The 27,637-nt window shown below is 40.4% G+C and overlaps 1 protein-coding gene across 19 annotated transcripts in view; it reads left to right on the top strand.

Annotated features, from left to right (window-relative positions):
• rims2a (regulating synaptic membrane exocytosis 2a) overlaps positions 1–27,637 on the top strand; it is a 151,950-nt gene that overhangs the window by 3,735 nt on the left and 120,578 nt on the right. For 17 of the 19 annotated variants that reach the window (XM_063485107.1, XM_063485116.1, XM_063485120.1 and 14 more), the window contains exons 3-6: positions 19,972–20,004; positions 20,837–20,929; positions 25,923–26,133; positions 26,775–26,786. In XM_063485107.1, the coding sequence (XP_063341177.1) occupies positions 19,972–20,004; positions 20,837–20,929; positions 25,923–26,133; positions 26,775–26,786 (349 nt within the window). The remainder of the gene's footprint in view (positions 1–19,971; positions 20,005–20,836; positions 20,930–25,922; positions 26,134–26,774; positions 26,787–27,637) is intronic. The other 2 variants (XM_063485105.1, XM_063485115.1) reach the window with 2 other exon arrangements.

Consider the following 27,637-nt stretch of genomic DNA (forward strand, 5'->3'; position numbering starts at 1 on the left):
GGAAGAATAACTGTTTGAATAACTTCAGTGGCACAAGTCTCATACCACCTACCTATCAGTGACATCAGCAAGCGCTGTCCTATTTAATTGTCTTTTCACTTTAAACACCACATAAGTAGCATCCCAGTAAATATGCCACTTTGTCCTCTTCTTTGCGACAGTGTTCACCCCGTGGATCAGGGGGTACTGTGCCATTTGTTCAGGGATCGCCTTTGACAGTGCTAATTATACTGTCTGCCTTGAAGGAGGGACTCCCACTGAGATGCAGCTATTCCGGGGCTGTGAGGTGTCTGCTGCTCTGCCATCTATTTGGGCTCCCCCCTGAATTTAATCGCACACAACAAAGTATGACCTATTTTCTGTATTTGGGAATACCTTTTTTTTTTTCTATATTAAGGTTATTTTTTAAATTTTCATTTTATCTAAAAAGACCTCCATACTAGAAATTTAAGCATCATGTATCCTAGCATAAATATAATCACTAAAGCTTTTAGTGTTTTTATGTAAACATGGAATGCAACAATTCCAAGCACAAAGAAAATCATATGTGAAAACAATGTCAGTGAATTTGCTGTGAAATAAAAAAATAAAATAAGCCACCATTGTAATATTGCACTTTCATTAACTCGCAAGACTAGTATTGTAAGAAAAGGATATCCAAAAAGGCAGCGGTATCCTAACTGTTAGCCTCTAATGTGGGTCAAGATCTGAAACAACTGTATCCTACAGTTCCCCGAATGCAGCTTGATTGTATCCTTCTGCCATAAACCCACCATATACAATAAAAGGTCACTGATTTCAAGCCCCCAGTTTGTAATGTTGATTTTCCATTTCTAGTCTCAAAACCCAAGGGTAAACTGTTCATCAGTTCCTTTTCACTTCTCTCTACGACGAGTCGCCTAAAAACACAGATTACACTTCTGGTTAGCATGCCTGTCAACAGCTATGATGGCTGGTGTTCCACATGAAGCGCATTGGCCTAAAATTAGCTTTGATTGATCACGTCCCATTTTCCGTTAACTCTTCCCTTGCTTTTACCTCCCCTACCCCGACATACATGCACACTCAAAAACTTCCGCCCCCTACCCCAGCCCTGGATCCTGGTCATTTATCTGATTGTGCCAGAGAGCTCAACATACCAGCTGGGGTCAGAGTTACTCAGAGGCCCTGTGTCCCTGGAGGCTATAGGATCTCAGGCCTCCTGAGGCTGTAGCAGTTGTGGAGTACTGTACTCACACACATCATACAGAGGTCTAAGCCTCTAAAATTCTTGTTCTACTCTACAACTTAATACTTTTTCATTGAACAAATAATACCACGTGTTAGATTATGTTGGCAGCAGTAGTGATCTGAATTCAAGAAAAATATTAAAGCTTGTAATGTCTGCGAAACAAAATTTAAATGTAGAACAGCATCTTACAAAAATATACAAGGGGAGAAAATGACAGCTAACATATTATAGGATGAGAAAAAGCCAGTGATGTAAACTGTAAATCTGACTGTATCTATGTAATGTTGTTTGTAATTAATGAATTCCAATAAAGCAAATTTCAATTTGACAAATTAAAAAAAAAAAAAGATAGAGTCGTATTGTTGTGAAATAAGATGAGGCAATGCTGATAAGCTTCCCACTGGACAGTTTACAGTACACTCCCTCTCTGTTTCTCTCTCTCTCTCTGTCTCTCTAGTCCCCCTTAGCTCACTCACCCATGCTTACTCGCCTTCCCATGCAGAGAGCAGATTCTGTCATGAGTCTCCCATCCCCCATCGCTTTTCCCCAAGGGAAAAAATAGAGAGAGAAAGTGGAAGAGAAGATGTTGTCTTGACTCTGCAAAGCAGAGCACACGCCAAATGAATACATCATCATGCTAATTAAAGTATCTGTGTGCTTTGGTTATGGACAGTTGGTATATTTTAAGTAGTTTGGCTCAGTTTGATCTAATGTGACATGATTTACTGTATATAATACACTTTAAAACAATATGTTTACAAGTGGCTTGTAAGCCACTACAAGTGGGTGTAAAGCCACATATCTTCCTAATATTAAAAAAATGAACTTTTTAGAAACCTTTTACTTCTTTATCACACTGTTAATGAACATTTTACTGATGCATATTAGCTCTGACACAATATTAGCCACTGATGTCTGTAAATGCTTTGGGGTTTTTTGTTTGTTTTTTTTCGTCCTCTTCAAACGGCCCAGTACCAGCTTTCATTTTGAATATGCTCCCAGGATCTAAGAAATATACCTTTAAACATGACATGTGGAGTAATTTTAGTTTGTTAGACCAATCTCATTCCCAGCTTGTTTACCATTTGAACGCACTTAGTAGTAGCATTAGTTTACAAGATAAGGGTTGATTTTCTGAACAAATGTAAAATATCAAATCCCAAAACTATCAAAACCCAATCAAGTAGTTTTTCTCACTGACATCTATCAGTTTGGAAAGGTTTATAAAGCCATTTCCAAGGCTTTGGGACTCCAGCCATCTGTTTGTGACCTCAAGCTGAAGTGCACCTGGGTTCTGCAGCAGGACAATGATCCAAAACACACCAGCAAGTCCACCTCTGAATAGCTTAAGAAAAACAAAACGAAGACTTTGGAGTGGTCTAGTCAAAGTCGTTGCCTGAAACTGAAAGAGATGCTGTTGCATGGCATGTGGAATGAAAGCCTGTGTATGCTCAAAAACCCTCCAATGTGGCTAAGTTACACCAACTCTACAAAGAGGAGTGAGACAAAATTCCTCCAGAGTCCTTCCTGGATCTGAATGGTTTTAGACGGAGGTACTGATTGAATATATGTACATAAGAATTAAACTCAAAGACCTCCAAGGCGCTCTATTTTATATGATTTCAAATACCTTAAGTCACATGGGATGGTGATATTACACCTAAAAAAAATTCCAATGCGTGGAATGTTCCATTCTTCCGCCTTGGGTAAGACTGGAATATTCCACTGCTGTTGGACAGCACAAATGGAAGATTCCTGTTGGTGGAACACAACGACAAAAGAGCCATTGTTTCCATGAAGTCTCTCTAACCCTAACAAAGGCTTGTACGCCAAAATGTGGCATCCAATACAGGCATTGTATTTTTCTAAAAATTACTGTATTATTATAAAGAAAATGCCTCAGACTACTTCTAAGCTTAGTTTATTGTTGTTAGCTCAGTTTCGGTTTACATCAAGAATAGATAAACATATCATGTTTTTAGCTGCTAAATTCCTTATTAAATTTGCCAGCATGTGGCTAAATATCTCTGCGACCAGCATAATTCATGGAAGCCCTTAGACTGAATGCCACAAAACCGAGAAAGTGAGCTGATTTACAGTTCTCTGTAAATATAAGCCACATCCTTCACATTCAGTACATATTATACTATATGGACAAACATACGGGGCCACACCTCTTCATCCTGAGGATGTTTTACCAGTCGGTGGTTGCAGGAGTACTGTTCTATGCTGTGGTGTGCTGGGGGAGCAGCACAGCAAAGAGGGACTCATCCAGGCTGGAAAAACTAATCAGGAAGGCTGGCTCTGTGGTCGGCATGAAGCTGGACACTCTGGTGACAGTGGCAGAGAAAAGGACAGTAAAGAAACTGCTGGACATTATGGACATTATGCTGGGTATCCTCTGCACACGGTCGTAAATAATCAGAGGAGCCTATTCAGCAACAGGTTGCTTCTCCCAAAGTTAAGAACCAACAGACTTAAAAACTCCTTTGTCCCACACACCATCAAACTGTTTAACTCCTCGTTGGAGGAGAGAGGGAGGGGAAACAGGGGGACAAAGCTGAGCTGTAGTGCTTTTTTTCCACTGTGCAATATTCACAATATTTTTTCTTATATTCGACTGTGCAATAATCACCGTGCAATAGACTCACTCAAATGTGCAATCCACTGGTATTCCTATTTATCCATATTATATATTCTGTATTTATATATATGTATATGTGTATATATGGTATATTTATGTTTATATCCTTGCTCTCATTCCCCTTTATTGTATCTGTAACATGCAACGTCTGTCGGTGCAGTGCGACTGGAAACTGAATTTGCCGGAGGAACCCACCCGAGGGATTAATAAAGTTTCATCTAATCTAATCTCTCTAATCTATCTTGGAATTCAGTTCCATTGCCACACTGTATAAAATATAGCATTTAGCAATGTAGGCTGAAGCCATGAAGGCAGTTTGTGAACGTTCTCCATCCATCCTACCATTTTCTACCACTTACCTGGCTACGGGTTGCAAGGGCCCCAGTCTAAGCAGAGAAGCCCAGACTTCCCTCACCCTGGCCACACCGATTTGTTCCCAAGGCAGTCGAGATATAATCTCACCAGCGAATCCTGGGTCTGTCCCAGAGCCACCTCAATTGGCTCTTTTCAATGTGGAATGAGCAGCGGCTCTAGAATGACTGAGCTTCTCACCCTGTCTCTAAAGCAAAGACCATCCACCCTTAGCCAAGCAGCTGCTGTAGTTGTAATGCATGCTTTTAGCCATAAAGTATGTTTTAACTTTTTTTTCACAATACAAATAAGAGCAGAACATCTGGGCAATCAAATGTTGCTAAAACACAAATAAAACATTCACGTGTAGCTATTTTCAGTTCAGGATTAATATACATTTGCCAGTTATTTATAGCACTGGGAGCATGTCTGCAGGATTAACTACAGATAAACAAACATGTCACCTGATGTAATAGTGTGTAATAGCTCATAATATTTTTTGGTCTGTAATGTAGATCTGCTGGTGGGATTACCGGTGTTCATTTTAGTCGTGTTCACAGGGATGTAATGTTTAAGAACTTTTTTGACAATGCTCTGTTGAGTCAATAACAGGGTTTGTAAAAGAAGAGAGAGCACACATGTGGATAGGCTAGAATGTGTTAGGAAAGCAGAAGAAAGGGCAGGGGAGGAAAGGAAATGAGCAGGGACTGGGGGGGTGAGAGGGGAAAGGGAGAAGAGAACATCACAGAGAAAATGAGAGGAGAGACATTGACGTCTGTGATGCTATCAGGTCCCGTTGCTGATATGACAGCCTCAGTCTTCATTGACAGAGCAATCAGCCTGCCATCTCCCATAGCCTGCTATTCTCCAGTGTGGCACAGCACAGCACTGGGCTCCATTGTCTCTTAAGGCTTTGTTCAAAATAACATCTGCATTTGTCAGCATTGGTTTTATACTTTCTGGGATCTTATCCCTCAAGCAAAGTTTGAAGGGATTTTCCTGCCCCTGGCTGTGCAATCTAAAATGCCCTTGGTGAAACACGACTACAGGAAAATGTTTTAATAGGTTGTTGGAACTAGTACAAGCAATGCATATTAAATTGTTGCTACCCCAGCAAATGATGATTCCTCTGTACTTATTATAATATTATATGTTAAATAATAGTTAAGCAAAGCCTCAAGCAACTTTCATGTCTTATTTAATTAACTGTGTTTAAAAATTTCATTTCTATGGGTCGGATCACAAGAAGGCAGGCTGTGAAAGTTAGGTGGGCAGATAGACATAGCACTGTTTGTATTGCAATTTTTATGTGACTGTGAGTCAGTGTGTCATTTTGTCTGTTAGAAAGTACTTGAAAGCGATCCTAGTGATCCTGGACTGAGCCAGAACAGAACCCAGCTACAGCTTCACTACTAGAACATCTGGCCTTTTGTTATGTAAGCTTCCCAGCATGCTGTGCAAGACTAGCCTGAATGAGAGCAACACAATGAAACAGAAATGCAGCTATAAATGAATAGTAGTGCGGTAAAACAAAGAAAACGGAGAAAAAGAGATAAATAATGAATGCAAAAAAGGAACATCGGCCAAATAAGAACAAAGAGAGCAGAATCATGAAAGGGAAAGGCACTGCGAAGCCGACACTTTATCACTTTTATTGCCCATCCCCCGTCCCCATCCACCATTATAAAGTCCGTTTTGGAAGAAGATATACAGCATTTGATCCTCTGAGGGACGCCTAGCGTATCTGAAGAACATATGTGCCTGCTATAGAATAGCTGGTAGCGTCAATGTTAAATGTATCTCTAAGGGTAAAGTGATGACACGCTTGAGATGAATTTATCATAACAACAATCTTTGCTACTGATTTCTCAAAATATGAATCTAAGGCTGTGGCACAGGAATTGAGCACTTACAGCTGTTAAATATAGTTCAATGTTTGTACTGCTAACATCTATGTAGATGCTTTGTGAACAAGCAAGCAGGAGACAGAAACTGAAAGCAGGGGAGACAGTGACACCTGCATGGGAAAGTGAAGCTGCTGAATGGCCAGTTACTAAAGGTGGAACGTGGCACCAGGTCATCTCCAGCTGACTGCGTTCAAAGAGTGAGAACCTTCATGCTGTTAGTTGGACTATTAATAGTGGGGACACTCAGCTTTCCGCAGTGACCGGCATGCAGCCAGGCATCCAAGAAACCCAGACAGCAAAGAAATAGAACCATCTCCAACAATCATAAAGACAAAGGAGCTTCTAACGAAGAATCATGTTAACTAACTGAGGAACTGATTAATTCATCTTCGTTCTTGACAAATAAGTGTCATAAACAGTTGATCTGACACCCATCTAACAAAACCAAAGTGACTTATTTTCATCAAAAGTCTTGATAAAATTTATCCTCACAGATAGTTCTGTCATAGTCCTCTCAGATTCAAAAACATACTTATTTGCTTTGATAGCTGAAAAATCTCAAATACACCAACAAAAATGCTAACATTTCAGCCTTACAGCCTTAATCAGGTTCATGCTCTGATGAAAGCTAAATGAAGGTTACCCATCATCTCTGGGTATACAATGCTGGAGTAACATGATTTGGGTTAGGGTGCTCTTCAGAGACTAAATACTCATTCAATTGTTCTAATTCATAAGAAATAACAACAACTTCAGGAAGAAGTAAAATTATACTAGAAAAACTAAACTAGAAAAACTGAAATTTTACATATACCTAAGTGGGCTTTCGGGTCGTTTGATATAGTTTTTAAAACTAACCCCTTAAAGTAGGCTAGCTTTATTCATGTCTGCTTCCACTTACTATGCAAAGTTATGCTAACTGTTAGCCTGACTTAGCGTCATACTAAGCAATATGGTATCAATGTTCCTCAAGCAACTCTTGACAAGTAAGGAAATAAGAATATTTCCTGAAATCTTGACCAATGTTTTAATGATGATTTTGCTCTAAAAATATATTAATCCTTTTCTCCTGTAGCCAGGTCGTGTTGGTTGAAGCAGAGTAGATTAGGGTGACCAACCGTCCTCTTTTCCCCGGACATGTCCTCTTTTCAAGTTCTGTCCGGGGGGATTTTCGTGATTGATAAAAATGTCTGGGTTTTACTATATTCCGACAGAGGACCCATGTGTTTGAAGTCATCCCCGAACTGCTGCTTTGTGAGCGCTTGTTCTGCGCTCGCAGATGGGACAGACAGCGCGCAGCAACACGCCTAATGATGTTTAAAAGATCCCAAAGCACAAGTCCATCTTTTCAGATGAACTGCAAAAGAAACTGGTAATTTTTCTTATGCAGATGAGGCATTATTTCTGTACCATTATTTAATTCCAGAGGCTTTCAAGTTATTTTTTTGCACTTGTTGACTTGTAAAAGCCTATATGGCATATTTTATTTCACAATTCATTAACCGCACAGAGGAGGTATCGTTTAAATATGTTAAATATGTTTCTTTGAGCAAGTTCTTCATGACTGAGCCAAGTGTCCTCTTTTTTGGAAATCAAAATATGGTCACCCTAGAGTAGATACCACAAAGCCCTTTTCCTTCCCTCCTTTCATTCAGTTACTTTCTCAGTGGCAGACTATAATCTCACCATGATGAGTTGTGGCATACAGAAAGGTCCACACGAAAACCTCTGTGCTAAATAGCTAACTCAGTCACAAAGCTTAACTAACATCCAGTTATACAATAGCATTAGCTTCAGTGAATGTTGCTAAGGAAGCTAAAACTTAATCCAAAACACTTGTTGAAGTGTTTTAGATCAAGTTGAACATGTAAGCTCACAGTACAGGGTAAATAAGGCCCTTTTTTGTTAAATGCACAGGCAAAATATGCTTGATTTTTATGTTGCAGATTCTTATGAAGAAATACAAAAAAGACACGGACTGTTTTTGTCCTGGATGTTAAAATAAACCTGAACAGAAAAAAGTAGCGGGTACAGACTTAAATTTCTAGATTTGGCTACTTTTTTCTTGTTTTTTTCTCATTTGTTTTTAATCACTATCAACTCAAGTTAATGTTGAAATGGGGAAAAAAAAGCACACAGTTAAATTGCTAATATCCAACCCCCGAGATGCTTGGTGTGTGAGCTAATGTATTTAGTAGCGATAGTTTACACAGGCCGGTCTAATCTCTCTTTCTCCAACGTGATTGTGTGTCTCTCCACGTTATGCTCATTCAAGACTCAGCTAGTCAAAGCAGGTGCAAACTGGTGACTCAACCACGTGCGTGCAGCAGAGCCGGTCCTTCAAATACGCCTTTGTGTGGCAAAACCCCCCAAAAAAACCCAACCAAAAAACCTTATGGATCTAAGGTCCTTTAATACTGTGCCCAGAATACATTCTAAAAAAATGGAAATACACATTTTGCTTCTTTGTTATTATTTCTGCTTCCTGCTTGCTCTCTGTTTTAAATATATAGTATATATTGTTATGGTTATTGTTCTTCCATCATGAGTCAGGTTAGATATTATGTAATGCTACACAGCTTTACATGTACAGTGGATGCAGATGCTGATGTAGGTAGCCGACTGACATAAATAAAGGAGGATAAAGAGCAGTGCTTATGGTGATGTCACAAATACAGCCGCAGCTCTTATATAAGCCCACCATTTGAACACTGCACACAGGCACTACCATGTAACCTACAGTGGGATATATTGTACAGCATATAGGCCACCGCTCACTCTGCCTAGAGCTAATGGTGGCTTTAAAGACATTATCCCAAAGATTCAGTATCTGTCGTATTCAGCCTTGCTTGGTTTGTTGGGTGTGTACTATCAAAACTGAACATAAACAGTGACGAGGCCTGTCTCTCATCCCCATCGTCTGACACTGATCAGGACGGTGGTGGGCAGAGGGAGCTGATGTTGTGATCCCGGGATCGTGCTCCGTCACTGAAGTCTGATGGAGGATCTCCCACTAATCCCTTAATATCTCCCATCCCACTGAGATACTGCCACCATCGCCATGATGATGCTGACTTGGCCTGGATGTGTAGCAGTGGATGATGGCGAGGGGAGAAGGGTCATTGCACAAACACAAAGAAATCCTTCTTTTGCAAAATGTAAATGCAGCTCTCTGAAGCGACACCTCAAGGAACGGAGTGCAGGCATTTAAAGCCACTAGGCATCAGGTGATGAGGAGGGGGGCTGGGAGCTGTTTTTCTGTAGTTGGTGTACAGAGGCCGGTCCTTATCCTCAAGGGGGCGGATGCTTGAATAGTTGTTGCTTTAAATCTGTGCAGAGGCTGCTAATGCAAGGGAATCCTTTTGATTTGAGCTTTTACAGCAGCTAGACTCAAACACATCATTCTGCACCATCAGACAGATGTTGACAGCCACCAAGTCCAAGTTAATTCAAGTCATACAGTGTCGTGGCGACATCTGTTCATTTGAATGAACATGCTAGTCTTTTAGACTGTGTGTAGTGTATGCAATATATAAAAACTCCACAGTGTAACATGATCCATGGTGTGGGACTTCTTATGGCGTGTACAGGTGTAACCTGTGTGCAGAAAGGTGATCTCAGCAGGCTCAGTGCTTGTCTGTCTGGGTACACTGCTTGCAGTTTAGTTAAACAAGCTAATAGTGATGTGCTATAGTGATGAATTGTGACAGGAAGGAGTAGAGCAGGCTTGGCCAACAATAGGCGGGGTATCTATTACCTCTCTATTGTTAGCCATGGCTGGGCTATTATTATAGCCCTCAGTGAGACATTAGACAGCTGACTGCAGTTTCAGTACAGACCACAACAACACTGTCGAGAGGCTGTTGTATCCGTTTAAAGATGGGGGCTGATGGGAGTTTTGTTGAGGGGAAGGTTTGGATAGTGGCATGTGTCAGAGAATGTGATCATAATCATCACTACTCTACCCTCACCATGGACATGAGGAGAAAAGGCTGAAACTAGGTTTTTGCTGATTATGAGACTGGAAATAATACGGGGGGATGGAGAAACGGCATTGGTGCTTGAGAAGTGTTCTTGATGCTTCACTGTTTATGGTACATGGGAAGGCACGAAGGAAGGCATGAAGCTGCCTTCAGCTGTGTTTGTCTAGAGTTAAAACGCAGGGGGGTGGTGACCCAGCCACGGTGGGGCTGAGGCTAAAGTTCTAGAGCATTCCCAGTGGAGCTGTTGAGCCTCACATATAACAGGAGTTGTGACGTTAGCTAGGGACAATGTCAGCTGCCAAGAAAGTGCTGATCACAGCCATTATGAAATGTATCTCTGTCAGGATGAATAAAGTGGGCTGACAGGAGACGCAGCTAAGCGTACACATACAGTGAAAGACGCGGTTGTACACACACACCCATTATTAAAGCAAATACGCTCATATACTGTGTGCAAAAACACAAACATGGTGCCTCACTGCCTCTGACTAAATGCTTCTCGTACTGTTTATACACGATTCGCTGTATGGCAAAGTTGCTGTATTAAAATGACATATGGATATTGTACATATGCTTCCTGTAAGCTTTTGCATAGAAATATACTTGTGAATGTGTGGGCTGCTGGGTGATTAGCTGACTCTTTGCCACTTGGAAATCTCTCAGGAAGAGAGATATGGAGCAGCTCAATTGAATCCTGGCAGGTAATCTAAGGAAACAGATGGATTTTAGTTATATTTGGCAGCAGATTAGCCACTTCCCCGTTGCTCAGAAAAAACCCTGCTGTTGCCAACTCCTGTTTGACAATCTGAATATTAGTTCTTGGTCAGGAGGTCTGGCTTGCGCACTGTTAAATTGCCTATTCTGATGAGTGCGCCCCGTGGATTCAGTCCTATCTTTGCTTTCTAAGGCCCAGCTGTGGTAGCTGGCCAACCCCTTCCACACCGAGGCGCTTGCCCTCTCGCCGTTCCTCCTGCCCTGCCTATCGCGCCTTGCCAGTGCCCCGTGCCAGAGGAAGTTATCAGCACTTCATCCCCTGCCCCTAATCCTCTACGAGATGGAGAGAAAGTGTTAAGTAGCCCTTCTCCTGGCATTTGATGGAGAGGTAGAATGAAAAAAAAAAAGTGTCTCAAGATCTAATCACCCATCTTTAAATGAGCAGCTATTTTTAGCCACCTCTCTCTCTTTGTTTAAGATTTGGTAATGTACAGCAGAGGGGTTAGAAAGGATTTCATTGCATGCACAGTGCAGTACATTGGAAAGTACAGTAACACAGTCTTAAAGTTACAGTAATTGTTTTAAGGTGATTTAACAGAGAAAAGAATGTTATACTCATAAATATACACTGATTAGTGTGTAATTATATCTTCCAGCAAATGGATGAATTCTCATAAACTTAGTGCATTAAGAGTTTGAAGGAGCGGCGCCAGCTATGTTGCCCTGCCATGTTGAATACAATAGCGGAGATGGACATCGCCATTTCGCCTAATCTCATTTAATGTATGTGGCGAGAGACTGCCCATATAAGTAGTCCACCTTATAATTTAGTCTTTCTTAATATGTCTTTCTCCTCCACCTCTTCATCTGCCTCCTCTGCCAATGTGCTCTCTTCCCTTACATCCACCTCATCCTCTTCATTCTCACCTCAAGCCTCATCTCCTGAACTGAAGTCAGGGTTCTACAACGTGGATAAACATGCTTATTTATTCTAAGTATTATCACAATTACTTGTTGTTAGCAGATTAGATATGTTTCCCTCCCATCTTCGGACAGCTGACCGACTAAACGCAACAACAGCAGGTTATAAGCTAATATTATACCAGCTAATGTTAGGCCGCAAGTGTCCTAAAAGTCACGCTTTCCCTCTGATGAAGAGTTTGATAATATTCTCACACTGTATAAGAGTTTACTCTCTAAGTGTCTGTGTCCAACAATGTTAGATTTACTTTAAAGATGTTTCACTAACACCAGACAGCAGCTTACAGCGGCTAAAAACAGCTAAGAGAGGCTAAGAGAGGCAAAAACAGCAGAGCTTATAGAAAAATTCAGGATATCCTCAACAACTCACCTCAGTATCGCTGACATCAGACAGAAGTGAGAGTCACTGACTCATCAAATGAGTAGACATGGACAACCCGAATATTGACAGCTGAGGTAAACAGTGGACTGTCAGCCTACACTCACTACAGATAAGCAGTTGGCCAGAGTAATTTCCCCTACAGTGGCCACTGAAGCTAGGAAGGAAACAGAATTCAGCTGGACTGATGACTTTATGGTTGTAATGGTTTTCTTTTAAAAGTGGGCACATGTACATTTATTGTGCATTGCTTATATGTCACAAGTTACACATAACCCCAAAATCTAAATATTAATACAGAAGGAATAAGCACCAGTTTTTCAGGGTTTCTAGTGTAGTGGGGATAGCCATATTGTTTATGAACTCCTATCGTTTTGTTTAAGAGTTAATAAAAAGTCTAAAAAAGCTAAATGATCATTAGACTAATTAGAGATTAGAGCACTCAGAGCACTTTGACAAATGTAATCCATCTATTGCTCCCCATATGAACTCTTTACTGTGTCTCAATTGCAGGCAAGTTTAAGGGATTATTATTAAATAGAAACTGTTGGCACATACCACGTGGCAAGTTGTATCATACAGTAAATAAGCCGAGAGTAAAATTCTGCCGAGCCACAGTCTCCGATGAAAGTTTTCCCTAACGGTTAGTTGCCTGTGAGTGATTTCAGACAGACATTAACCTCATCTCCTGGCAGTACTGACTGACCGGGATGTGTTAATGATATATGTAGTTTGTATTTACTCACAGAGCCAGATTACTCCCTTATGATCCAATTATCGCTCAGTCTGTAGTGGACTCAAAAGGCCTGTGGGGTCATTGCTTAGCCATGAGATCCTCTATCACAGATTTTCTGCTCCAGTGTTGTAGCCAAGGCCTTATATGACCCTCTGCTTAAAAACTGTCACCCATAGCGGGATGCCAATATTCTGTTCTCAAACCATTTAAGGGGACATCTGTAATATTTCATTGCAGAGTATCTTCTCAGACACACAGTCAGTCAGTTCTGAGTGCAAAGGATCCCAATCAAGTGAACACGCTGATGCATGTAGATCTAAACGCACAGTAGAGATGCTTTTGTCACGAACTGCAAGAGATATTTAGCGATGAGCAGGCTTGTTTTGTTCTGCTCGTGGTAATCCCGGCCCTGTCAGTCTGTCCCTGAGGAGGACACTGCCCAGTACACCTCATCATAACCCTGCTGCTCTGCTGCTGTTCTGTCAATATGTAACTGAGTTTCTACTCAAAGAAAGTCAACTGAGAGTTATCTTCTAAAACCGCACGACATGTGCTGTGAGCTTATTTAGAATCAGTTAAATGTAGACTATGCTTCTACTGGTCTTGTTTCCTTGTTTTTTAAAAATACTTTCTCATGGCAACTTAGACTGGGCTGTGTGGAAATATCGATTAAGGTTAGTTAAATAGTGTGCCATTCGGGTCCTGCTTGTTTCCTGGTTTCTGTTCTTTGTTGCATGCACATTAGCTGTTGGTGAAACTGCTGTGGTGCAAGTTGTTACTGCATTGTCCAGCGCTGATTCAGGGCTTGTTGCGCAGCCATCATATCAGTAATTTTGTCTTAATACAGCTGCGACACAGGAGCAGCAGTTTGAAGAGTGCACTGTTTAAGTCGAGGTCTATTTATGCATGTTAGACTCCTCTCTCTGGTCAATTTGCATCCTTTTTGCTGTGGCTGGTGTTAAAAGTGTGTTCATCATTTCCTGTATAGATCTCTTTTTTAAAACATAAAAGTAATTCACAGCAACAAGTCCAAACTCATCAGCTATTTATACACTAAGCTGACAGTAAAGAATTAGAAAAATCTCACACAATGAAATGAAAACTTCTTTCAAGCGTACTTATAAAATTCAAAGAGAATCTATTTGTTTGGCTTTAGTAGGTCTGTAGTAGTTATCATCTTTGGTAATATTTTTGAATGGCCTCACAGAGCCAATACATTACTATTTTTGCCCAAAACACAAATACATTTATTTTGCAGTGATTCAATAAATAAAAAAGGAGCTAAAAGACAAAATAATAATAATAATAATAATGATAATAATAATAATAATAATAATCAGCTAATTGTTTCTAGAGCCTGACACATTTATTAGTTGTTTGTGGATCTATCCACGTTATATGTCTTGATGTTGCATACTTTGTCCACAAGAGGGCATTTTTGAACTTCCGCGTTTGGGATGCCACAAGCATAACAACTGATCGAGTGAAATCGGGTGTAAACAAGTAAATAAAGAGCTACACATAAAAAATGTTGGAGAAATCCCATGTTTCCTGTATCTGAAGGGAAACAAATATCATCTGATATGTCATAATTTCACCAAATGTCAGTAAAGCTACTTTCAGCTGCTCCTTTGACACACGGATGCCCTTCCAGACATAAAGGAGATTTGTGTTCCAGCTGGAATTAAATAAGCAACCTTTTGCTTGCCAAGTAAATCTGTTAACCACTACACTATTGGAAGCATGAAATAAACACAAAAATATCAGTACTCCACTGGTCAGGCTGTAATTGTTTCAGAGCTAACTCCTTCAGCTGATTGTCTGGCCTTTATTGAAGGGTGTTTACAAGATCTTTGAAAGTGTTGTGGCACGGAGGAGACCAAGTGCAGAGTGCAGAAAACAGTTTCTGCGCTGTGCAGCCCTGTGGCTTAATATAGATGAAAAGTGACACTGCAGAGCCTGAAAAGTTTTAGGTGTTTTCTGAAACAAGCATTTCAATGCTTTGCCTAAGTAAAAGTTTTAGCATCACAACATATTTAAAATGAAAGACACAATGGCCCCTTTCTGAGTCATATATGTTGTATTTTTGAATCAGAATTACTGAGAGATTAATGTGTGTATTATATACTGCCAGGCAGCTTTTTATTTAATAATAAAGAATGGTAAAATATGCTGAAAAAGTAAAAAAGTAAAAAAAAAGTTGAAGCAAAAAGCAGTAAAACAAGAAATCTTAAAGTTCATATACATTCAGACTGCAATTCAGTAAAGCACTAGAGTAAATGTACTCTGTTAGAGTCCATCATTGGTCACATCCACACTCGCTGTCAGTGGTTTTGGCATTTTAAGATTAACGATCTGGGAGCATCAGGCAAGATGGACGCTGCCCCATGCCCCAATCTGGATACACATTCAGTAATTTGTAACTAGACAGGGATCCAGCACCTCTCTGGATGGCTGCTAGTTCTATGTGTTGCTGTTTTCTGGCACAGCAGTTAAGTCCACATGGTATGAAAATAAGAGGATTGTGCTCTAATAAAATCCCAGGAAGTTATCTCTTAGAAGCTTATGCAGCACATCTGTCCACTAGAGAGCAGTGCAGCATCAGTCATTGTGACTCAAAGCCACTGAGAAAAAGTGGAAACTGAAATCCAGGAGCAAATAAGACCAAAGATAACAGCAGGATGTGACTTTTTAAAACTCCCACACAAACCTGCTCTAAACTCTGTACCATTTGTGTCTTTCATCTGTCTTTTATGTCTTGCGATGGTCTCATGTGATTGCAGTGAGCAGGTTAAACAGACAGAAAACAGGAGACTGCATCTGGCCTGGAGGCCTCCGCAGCAGCCAGGATCCCGAATACGTCACTTGTGACATTTTACACTCACTCATTTCACTGCCCCATGTCAAATAATACACAGAGCACTCACTCACACACGCACACATGTTGATACGGTGTGCATAAATGCATAGTCGGATGCGCTCTCTCTCTCTCTCTCCTTGCTATCTCTCTCTCTCTCTCTCACACACACACACACACACACACACAGCACCCGGCAGCTGTCCAGGCAGGCAGGCAGGCAGGCAGGCAGCAGGCTCGATCAGATAAATATGAGGCTTGTAATGCGACCACAGAGACTGTGCTGATGGGATCAATAAGGAACGGCGCTGCAGGTCATCGGGAGAACACAGCGAGAGGATAAATATGGACTGGCTCATTGGAAAACAGAGCACCGAGACTGATGGGTACACAGGACTATATCTTTTCTCGTGTGTTCTCTCACCCGTCCGACACAGATCAGATGGACAGATCTCTCACTTTTGCTGTGCTCTACCTCTCGCTAAACCAGACTGTTGTGAGGCTTCAGTGCTCCGTTCTGATGCTCTGTGTGACTCTGCTTTAGCCTCAGCATCTTTTTGGCAGTTTGAGTTTGTATGTGAAGTATGGGATGTTAAAATGATGGGGTATTCTCAAATATGGCTTAACAGGCTTAATGTGTCATTACTAGGCTTCTATGGGCTGCCACTAATAAGGGGTAAAGTAAGGGGTACCGCTACAATTTTTAGTTGGGACTGTTTCAGAGGTTATTTAACACATTAAACTTGAAGGAGGGCAGCCTTGCTTTAAAGCAAGAAGATCCTGGGTTTGAATCCACTAGCCAGCATCTGTGCAGGGCTTGCATGCTCTCCCCAGTTATTCTGGCTTTCTGCCACTGTTCAAAGACATGCATGTTAGGTTAAGTGGTGAATCTAAATTGGCCGTAGGTGAGAGCATGAATGCTCATGTCTATGTGCTAGCCCTGCGATGGACTGGCGACTAATACCTGGACAACTTGCCTCTTGCCCTATGACAGCTGGGATGATGGGATGAAGCAGACAAAAACTGGATGCATGTAATCTAAATGTTTTTGGGATTCGGACAAAAATAGTTATATGGGCATGTTGCCTTAGGTCCTGGTCATTTTATTAGCAATTAATAAAAAAAAAAATAGGTGAACCAGTAATGAAACTAATCATTATTCGCAGCACTACATGTAGGAATCAGACCAGTCACACACAACAAATTAGCTACTGTTGCTGTGATGGTCAGAATCAGACAAAATCCAATTAACACATTCCATTTCACACGGCTATATAAAGCCGGCAGCTCACTAGAATAAGCGGCGATCAGGTGTGCGGAGGTCTGGTGTGTGATTCTCAGCTGCAGTATGTCTGTGTTTTGCTTTAAGTGACATTTGCTCCTAAACCAGGCGACAGCAGCTGAGCTTGCAGCGCCACTGATAGATGGTGTACAGACACAAGACAGTCACACGGTGGTTGCTGTTTGTGTCTGTGTCGGTGTAAATTTGATGTTTTGTCCTGGTTGCACGTATTTTGAACTTCTAGAGATATCACTATATAAGATGTGCGTCATTTGAAGAGAATGTGTGTTAAGGGATGCTGCGTATGCAAGCTGTTACTCCTATATTTGTCCTGTTTCTGAGCTCCTGTGGTCATTAGAGGGATAGGGTATGTATGTTATATGCTCCAGGACAAAAAAAGTACTGGTTTCTTGCTTTGATTTCAGTAATGGAAATAAGTTGATATTGAATCTGCATTGTTTAAACATACAGATTGACATGCTCGTTAGGTTAATTGGCAATTCTAAATTGGCTGTGGGTTTGGATGTAAGAGTGAACAGTTCTTTGTCTCAGTGTTACCGGTCTTATAGTAAACTAACAACACGTTCAGGGCATACCTCGCCTCTCTTCCCGTGACAGCTGGGATGGGCTCCAGCCTCCCCCCATGACCCTGTTGGATAAGAAAATGAATGCCCTGATGGATGCTAGTATTGAGTTGCACCCCTTCAGAATAGATTGGCATGATATTGATACTGGCAGAGTTTTGGGCAGCACCTTCATTACATGATCTCCACTTGCACCACTTCCAAAAGTTGCTCTGCTGGATTCGGATCGTTATTGTTGAGGCCATGTTTATTGTCATGTTCAAGAAACTACGCATACCCACCCTTATTTACAACACGCTCTGGTTAAACTGTAACCACCTGCAAAAGCATGATGTATTATATACTACTATTGAATATGTTATTGAATATATAGCAGACCGAGCAAATAAAGTTTCAAAATGATTCAGCGTTTTTACAATAATTTTGATGTGCCTTGGTTGTAATACTCGTTGTTAGAGCTGCCTTTCTATCTGTGTTTGAACCACGCTGACCATTGTTCTCCCACATCAGTGAGGCATTTTCATGTCGAATGCTGCATTTGATTCCTTGTAAACCCTAGAAAAGCTTCTCCTTCCCAGCAAATCATCAAATTCTGGAATTCTGCCCATCTGCCACCAACAGCAATGCCAGTTCCAAGTCACTTAATTCGACTTTCTTTAGTTTGAACTTCAGCAGTTCTTCCTGTCTACATATTTAAATGCAGTGAGTTCCTACACCGTGATGGACTCATTAGACAGTTGCTTCGGCTAAACAGGCCTAATCAACAAAGTAAATGTATATACTGTACTTTATGTACAGTTGTTCTGATAGTAAGTTATTTAAATGATCATTTCTATGTATCAGTTCTACCAACGCAAGCTGTAGGCCTGATAAATACCTCATTAGAATTATCAGCTGACATGGCAGCAGTTTGTCCCCTAGCTGACTTCTTCAAAGCTCCACACAAACATGTATTATAAGCTGCTTCATTTTATAATTTATTTTCAAGGCTGAATACACCAAAAACAAATCAAATCCCTCCCGTAGCATTCTGCAACGGTTTGGTTTTATTTTCTTAGTTATAAGAGGATTTCTTCCACTACATCAGTGCAAGGTAAATTGAATTTTGTTGGTGTGTGCTCATAGCAGTTAAATCTGCAATTACTCTAGAAAATCCAGAGAACACGCTGTAAACTTTTTGCACTGAGACTATGTCTTTTATATATTGTAGTTCCAGTGAAGAACTTTCTGGAAGTAACTCACTGTTGCGAAGCTGTATGTTATTTATCCCGAAGTTGGGAAATAAGAAAATAACATAATAACTGTGTTACATGGTTAATGTACTACTACGTATAAAGTTCTATCAGACACACACTTCAGTGGCTGCATCAGGGGCAATTTAGGGTTCAATAGTTCAGGATATTTCAATATGTGGACAGCAGAATTTTTAAGAACGATACTTTTTTTCCATTTATTGGCCATTGTACATACAGATATATCTGTAAATAGGTAATATCAGCCAATGCATTGGCCCCACCAGTATGTCGGTCAGGTTCTAATAATATCAATACTCATACTGTGACACCATATGAGTTATTTTTCCCCATTGAATCTTGTAGAGTTATAGATTTTCAGACCACAAAATACACCTCGTGAACTTTCAGTGTAGTTAGGTTAAACCTCGCTGATGACTTGGTGTAGCTAATGTTTACACAGAATTAGTTACTACTTCCAACCTTGCCTCACAGTGCTGGTCAGCAAGTAATTGAAGGCAGTGCTCACGTGTCACACAGCTGGACCGCTCTCCCTGGTGGTTACTTTTAGCTTGTGTTTGTTGATGTTTTCCAGTGTTTCTGGAAATTGATGAGCTGATGCTGTTGATGATGGTGGGGGTCTTATCACTTATAGATTCGCCTTAGTGAAGCTCTTTGTGCAATAGGGAGGCGGATTTGGATTTGAGATAGCCACAGCATCAAATTGAATGTTTGTCCACGCCAGAAGATTCAGTATGGAAGAGGGTGTTACTCACATGAAGCGGTCATTTTTAATTTAAGTGTTATCTGCGTCACTTATTTACATTACGTCATTTTTAAAATCTTCCTGTGATTTTTCTTGTTTACTTTATTACCATTTTCACAGCTAAATTGTTGTTTTCATTAAATCATCATCTGTAATATATTTTTTAAATATTGTTCTTGTTAGAGCTGGATAATTATTTATGTCACACCCATCTTTAATGACATCCTCATTGTTTATTTTTTCCCCATCTTTTATTGTTTTCCTCATCTCTTTCTGTTTGATATGCACTGAGCTGTGCACACTTTTTATTTTTTTATGTTTTAGGATCAAAGAAGAACCAAAGCCTCAGCCGGCACAGTAAGTAAACTGCATTACCCAGAGTGCTCTAGGCTTTGACACTTCTTCCTGTCAGTCGATGCTGCGTGCTTCATGTGGCTTTCTCCTCTTCGTCTGGGAGTTTAATAAAAAAAAAGTCATTAATGTCTTGGAAAAGAGTGGCCCGTTTTAATGAATAATTTCTCAATGAGTGAATCAAGTCATTGAATTTTGTGCTGTGCACTAAACAGCTGACTTCCATGACATCAATGACATCGGCTTCTCCTTTCTTCCAGCTTTTTTGCAGCTAGGTCCCCAGAATCTTTCCTTTGTTCCTGATATCTAACTGGCTGTTCATCTTCATTCAGTGTATCATCTGCACTCTGGTTGGCTGGGTAGTCTAGTAGTTCAACTGCTAGTGTGGAGTAGATCCGCCTGTCCTGCTATTCTGTACTATAGCTGCATTGTGATTAGATCTACCTGCAGGGCTAACCAGTCTGACAACCTGACCCCCACTGCACCAAAAAGCTGCTATAAGTGACATTTACTGCAGCTCTCATTTCCATTGGCTGTAGAGCTTTCCTGCTTTTCTGTCCTTCCCTCAAATGTAGGTCTGTCTGAATCATCTTTCCTTCTCTATCTTTCTCTCTGTATTTCTGACACTGTGTCTGGTTGTCAGTGTTCCACTAATCGCTGCTCTGCCCGTGTCCCGGCCTCCTCCTCCTCTCTCTGCTCTGGTTATAGTGAATGTCCCTGCTATTTTCCCACTACTTAAGAACCAACCTTCTTCCTAAAAGCCCCTTTTCTGAACAGATTGTTTTCTCACATGATGACTCATTGCGATGTTCCAGTCACACTTTGCTTATTTGAACAGGTGGTTTCCCTTTAGTGGGATCACTGAGCTGGTAAATAACGTTCTTCAGCCCCAGCAAAAGTCCCCAAATGACAAGGAGCCAGAGCAAAATGCGTAAGTAAAAGTACAGACCCCTTTTTGATCTTCTCCCAGCAGGAACCGACATATAGTGGTGGGTGAACCGAGCAGCTGGATTCACAGCTTGTTTGGCCATTGGTTGATGTGAGAGCATGATTCGAAATTTCTCAGTTTGCTGGTTTAAGCACATAGGCGAGGGGTGCTGTGGAAGTGTTGTGCCACAATGAATTTAACTTTAATAAATGACATATTTATTGGCTGTAACAGGTCACTGATCAAGAAGACAGAGAGCGGAATTAGTCATATAATATATGTCGGTGTATTCTTAATCTTTGATCAGGACTCTAATACCAAATCCTGTATAAATCATTGTTTACTTTAAGGTTATTTTTATAATAATTATTACATCTTTCCCTACCAAAACCCATCACTTATTAAATTCCTGTTAAAATTGAATCTTTCATTAACAACCACACAGATAAACATTTTAGCTAGCTTGATTTGCTTTTATGAGGAATAGAATATAGAGCAGGAAACCAGTTTCACAGCTGCTAGCTCCACCAAACACCAAACGGTCAAAGTTGGGAGGTTAAGATAGTTGCTCCGTGTCTAAATTCAGATTGTTTAACATTGTAGAATTCAGACTTATTACTCATTTTTCTGAATTTCAATAGGGTACAGGGACATGTGGTGTACTCAGTTGAAATCTTTTGAATTGTTTATCACTATTGTCATGCTAGCTAGTGCATTTTGTGAACATTTGCAAACTATTGAGATTCTTAGCACTCATGTTAATTTCTTCTATGAAGGTGATAATAAATGAAGATAACATTTGTAGAAAACGTAACCACCAAACATCCCGACAAATGTGACTTCACTGCCTGTAAAAAATATGATGGTGTTAACTGCTGCTAGCTAGCATTACCTTGCTAGTGGATCCTCCTCCTGATGGCTGAAAAGTCTTTGATGACTTTACCTTTTCTTTGCGACCAAGACAGCAACCACGGGGTGTAGATCTCTACGTCCTTCCACACTGTTTCAGCTTATTAAGTATGACACCAAGGCCACTATAATCACAGTTTTGCACTTAAATTAATGAGTATAAGTATGCAAGAAGTAATATTCGTAATATAATATGCTGATATACAGCAAAAAATATAATCTGTGTGCCTTCTGGAGCAATTTGCCTTTTTTAGCTTTAACAAAGCTTTGCTACTTTATATGATGTGGTGGTAGTGCTCCCAACAAACATTTTAATGTTGAATAACCATCAGCTGACGTTTTTTTTATTGACGGTCAAATAAGTTCCCAAATGAAAGCTGGACTGACGTGGCAGATGTTACCGCGATGACGGCTCAAAGTACTTCTTCAACGTTGGCTGGACGTCATTTTTAAACTTTCTAGCAAGAGAATGTTTGTGTTCAAGAAATGTTTTCTACCATTTTCTGGTATGTCTTTATTGATTAGAAAAAATTGAGGCAATGAGAAGGAAAAAATATCTTTGTGAAGACTCAAACTGATGATATCAGGGTTTTGGGCTCATCACACAAGCAAAGTGTTTGGGTTGATTATCATGACAGTGGGCCAGAGGGGCAATAGAAACAGTCTGATGCCTTAAGTTTACCATTCAGCAGGTTTTATTTTTGCATTCGTACAGCGAGATGTTTGACCAGGGAGATGTCATCAAAGTTTCAACCATGGGTTCTTACAAGACTTACTGTCAGAAGCAGCAACCACACAACAATGTGATAAACCCAATAAATGGCTCATACTAAATTATCAAATGAAAGTCAGACAAAGTTAGCAATTAGCTTGCATACCAGAGTATCAAGCATGCTATTGAAATGAATAAAAAAACAAACCAAAGCAGAGGGAGAAATGAATGTTGCACATAGTGGGCCTGCTGTCTAGATTATTTAGCTGTAACAAAGTTTGTGAAAATCTGACACTGCAGACTTGTCAGCTCAATTCTTCTTCTGCCAATAAATCAATTAGACTAGAGTTTAAAGTCAAACTCAAGACAGAATTGTGATATTTGGACAATCTGATTTGCACCCAGTAAGTTGCTTCATCTTGTAGAAATCAATCAATTAATCAGTAATCAATAAATCAATTAATAGACTCACTGCTGATGTTTTAGGGTCAGCATGGCATAATAAAGACACCAGGAAGGTAGAATTCAGCTCCAGTGGTGTGTGACAAAGGAGGAATCCCAAGGCTTGTAGAGAGCTTGTAGCTCAGGGTTGGTGTTGATATGCAGACTCTGTCATACGTCCAAGCGAGAGTTTCGTGTTACAGGCCGCTTATAGCTGCTCTGGTGTGGCACAGAGGTAAGAGAGCTCCGATACGCTAGCTTGGGATGGGACAATGAGTAGCGTATGATTACTCGTCAGCAGCATCACCTATATTTGACCGAGTCTGACTGGATAAGCAAGAATGGCTACTGTGTACCAGCTGTTGGCTGCCACGAGATTCTACTCTGACTGTACATTTATTCTGTTTTACTCTGTAACTTATTTCCTGCATTTTATTAGTCTGGGATAGTTGTCTCTTTAGTTTTGGGCTATTTCATTTATACAGCAAGATGCATTTGGACACTGACAGTAAACTCCTAATTTTTCCCCTCTACACCACTGTATTTGATTTTGACTAAAGTTATCAACTTCTAATTAAAGTATTGACTTTCAGCTTTGATTTAAGGAATCATAATATTGCATTTACAAGTTGTTAGTTATCGCCAAGTCTAGACATAGTGATTCCAGTTTTTAAAGGTTCAAAGTTATTTGACAAATATAATTACTACCATGTAGGTAATCTGACATATCTTTAATACTTGGATGCAGGTCATTTGCAGTGATGGACTCTGAAGTCTGTTTTACAGCCACCATCAGTTACTGCTAGTTTGACTTTAGTTTTGTGTTAAGTAAATACAACACATGCTCAGTTGGGCTCACAGCAGGTTACAGACTCTTTGTATTGGCTATCACATAAATTTTAATTGCTCTTAACTTATCTTGTTTTTTGATGTTGCTTAGTCCATTCCTTGTTTCCAAGGAACGTACCAGAATGCTGACCTGGCCACTCCTAGGACTGCTTGTTTTTTTACACCTTACAGTGACCTTGTTCAATTGAATTGCCGCATCTTTGGACCACATACTGAGAGCTCCCCTGAACAACTACACTTAGAACTCACTCCAGAACTTTACTCTCCTTAATCTGCCCTGAACACGATTGCACACCTGGCAATGAAACAGGTCATTAATCAACTGTAAGTCATAACAGATAATGCTATATTTTTGATAAGTCTTGGATTAAAGCTAAATGTCTTCACTGTACTGGTGTAGAGAGGCAAACTTATGAAAGTAGCATTACTCTTTATGACCTTGACTGTATGCAGTATATGCTTTACCCTGCTTAAACAGGTTATTCTTGCTATGTGTTATCTGTTTTAGTGCACAGATTTGCATCAGCAACTCTTTTTCGTCCCACCAAAAAGGTTTGAGTGACTGTTAGAAGTGGTCTGTGTAAGTGACCTTGTCTAGGCCACTTAGTGGTTCAGGATCAAGGGCATATTTCTCTAAATGCTTGACTGTAAGGGGAGATAAGTGAGAAAAAACATGATTGTTTGTACTCTTATTTCCTTTATCCCTGGGAGACTAGTCTTTACCTCTTGTATCATATTCTTGATCAATCTGTTATCAGCCCCTCTGTCAGTAAATGGGATTTGGTGGGATCTGTTAAACAAGAGTACACACTAATCTCTGCTGGTAAACACAAAAGGCTCTGACACAATTAGCCCTTTAATCCCTCGGTGGGTACAACGTGGGGCATGCCTGTGGCACTCTATCTAATGTTCAGATGGCACAGTTACTTGTGCACATTACCACACACCCACAAACAGACTCGAAGTGGCGTGTGTGGACCTTAAGTTTGGGCTCTAAAGGTCTAGTTGTGAGCAAAGGAAACACGTTTATCTCAAATGCAGAGCTGTATGTGGTAAAAGGATAGCTCTGCTCAATAATTCACAAGCGCTAATGAATGTTGCAGGGGATATGTGGGCCGAAACCAATTCTAATCGCCATATTATGAAGTCAGCCCAGTGTTTAGTTTCCAAGGAGACGCTCAATTGACATGTGTCATACAAAATGCATGTGAAGAGCCCGTGCTTTTTTAGGAGCCTCTGAGGACTTGTTAGGAGTTAAGCGGCCACTGTATAAGATCAGATGTAATGTACCAGTAGGAGGCCATCTATAGGACACAAGGAGTAACACAATAGAGGCAGTAGCAATGACAAATGTTTGCCTGGGCATAATACACCAGAGCAGTAATAACTGTGTGTATCTGGAAGATGATTATCTAACAGTATGGCTCCAAGGTGTGCTCGGTCTCACCTTACAACTGTCCTGATATAGAAACACAGGTGCAAATGATTCATTAAACGCAATGGAACCTGAGAAAGTGGAATTAAGTGATGTTCTTAAAGTTGCAAAGCAAATTTGATACCCACCCCCACCGTGTTTTAGGCGAAGCGCGGTATCAAAGGAGGAGCTCAGCTTTGAAGCTACTGAGGTCATGGCGTCTGCTTTTCCTTTCAAAATCTAACACACTGCATACGTCTGAGGTTATATCACTTAGTCAGCTGACAGCAGAAGCTTTTTGTGGAAGTGTGATTTGGAGAAAAGGACTCAAGCCATGAGTCACCCAACAAGGATAATTCCAGTGTGAAACGAGTCTCCCACACTGCCACAAGTGTGCACTGGACACTCTAACAGTGCAATACTTACGGCCAATGTTATGTATACTCTATGTCAAGATTGATCATTCAGACTTATCTAATCCATAATAATAGTTTGTTTGTAGCATTTTTTCCCACTCATCCTGAATAAGACATAGCACTTCTGGAGTAAAAGAAAAAGGCTGTATGTGTAAAAAAAAATCAATGATATACCGATGTTCAATTTTTTAATGGGTCACCAATCCGTATCTCCTTTTTTTTTTATTAACCTCTGCCCTTCCCATTTGCTTGCAGAAAATTGCACCAGCAGTTTGAGTCATATAAGGACCAGGTTAAGAAGATGGGGGAGGAGACAAAGCAGGGTCAGGACCAGAAGAGCGAAGCCCCAACCTGCGGGATCTGCCACAAAACCAAGTTTGCCGATGGCTGTGGCCACCTCTGTTCATATTGCCAAACGAAATTCTGTGCTCGGTGCGGAGGACGAGTGTCTCTGCGGTCAAATAAGGTAATGCCGTGGTTGGTATTCCCTGTTTATAAGGACACACACTCACACATGTGCTGATGCCCCACCCAGGCAATTTTGGGTTTTTTTGTTTTGTTTTTCATATGTTTGTATTTAAAATACAAGGTTATGAAAGTTTGCTGTAAAATCATAGTCATGGCCATTGAGCCAGCAGTGTCTCTAATGGCAACTAATGTTTTTCAGATCACAATCGTGTACTCCAGTCAGATGTGCTCTGCATGCCTTCGTTTCTAATTCTTCTTTCTCTGATGTGTTCATTCACAGCTATAGACGTTTACATGTTAACGTACAGTTCTTCCATTTGACCACTCGAGGGAGCTGTCCCTCCTTTTTCTTATCTCATAGAGGAACCCGATGACTGCTCTCGTATAATGTGGCACTTCGATGCCCAGCTAACCACTGTACAAGACTATGCTAAAGCTTTTAGGCCTTTTAAATGTGTGTTTTTATTTGATGCCATTCAAAAATGTGCTGATGGAGTATGTGACAGTGCTACGAGGACCTACTAACGCCGCTCACAATCTCTCTCTCTCTCCCCATCTTTCCTGCCCCCTCTCCCCTCTAATCTGTCTTCCCTCTTTATTTCTTTCTGCTGCATTCCTGCTCTCATGGAATTGCAACAGGAGGACAAAGTGGTTAGCAAATTATTTTTTTGTGTTTCTTGGGACTGTCTGAACACAAGCATGGTTCATAAAATGCTGAGATATGCATAAATACACATACAGCAGCCAAGACAGATGGGAAGTGAGCATGAGAGGTGCTGATTAGTTTCATCTGTGAGTCATGTCAGTGTTGAAATAAACGTTAACTAATACGAAATACATACACAGAGAGAGCCATTTTGAAGAGGTACATTAGGACAATACAAAGACTGCAGAGTCTTGAAAGACAGAATAGAGCCAGTTAGTGCTCTGCTGTACTGACAGCAGGCTTATTTTCAAATAATCAGCTAAATGTGATCATTTTAAAGTTTTATATTTGTATTCTTGGATTGCAGTTGAAAACAATCCTTATTTTATTTTGCACGAGGTTTGGTGTAAACCTCCAGTTCATCCTTTGTCTGAAAGAGCCATTTCTTAGCTCCTTTCTTTTAAGCCAACATTCTTCTGATTTGCTGATGCTGATGTTGATACCAGTACAAGTACTACTACTTTTAACCTATAAAGGCAGCTAACTTAGACGATAGAAACAAAGCATCAATCCTATTATCTCGTAGTATTGATCCGATACTAGCAATATTAGCATTGGTATTGATACTATCGATATTTGAATCAATCTGCCCACCTCTATCTTGCTTACACATTCAGTGTCATTAATTAGATTTTGACCATGTTTAATGTGAGCATGTACCATTGTAACATTGGTAAATGGACTGGTTCTTGTATAGCAGGTTTCTACTCAATTTGAGCATTAAAAGTGCTTTCTTTATGTCTTATTCACCCATTTGTACACACACTCAACTCACATTGCCTTTGGCATGCATGGG

This window comes from Pelmatolapia mariae, linkage group LG10_11 (assembly GCF_036321145.2).
Source record: "Pelmatolapia mariae isolate MD_Pm_ZW linkage group LG10_11, Pm_UMD_F_2, whole genome shotgun sequence".
NCBI classification, from domain to species: Eukaryota; Metazoa; Chordata; class Actinopteri; order Cichliformes; family Cichlidae; genus Pelmatolapia; species Pelmatolapia mariae.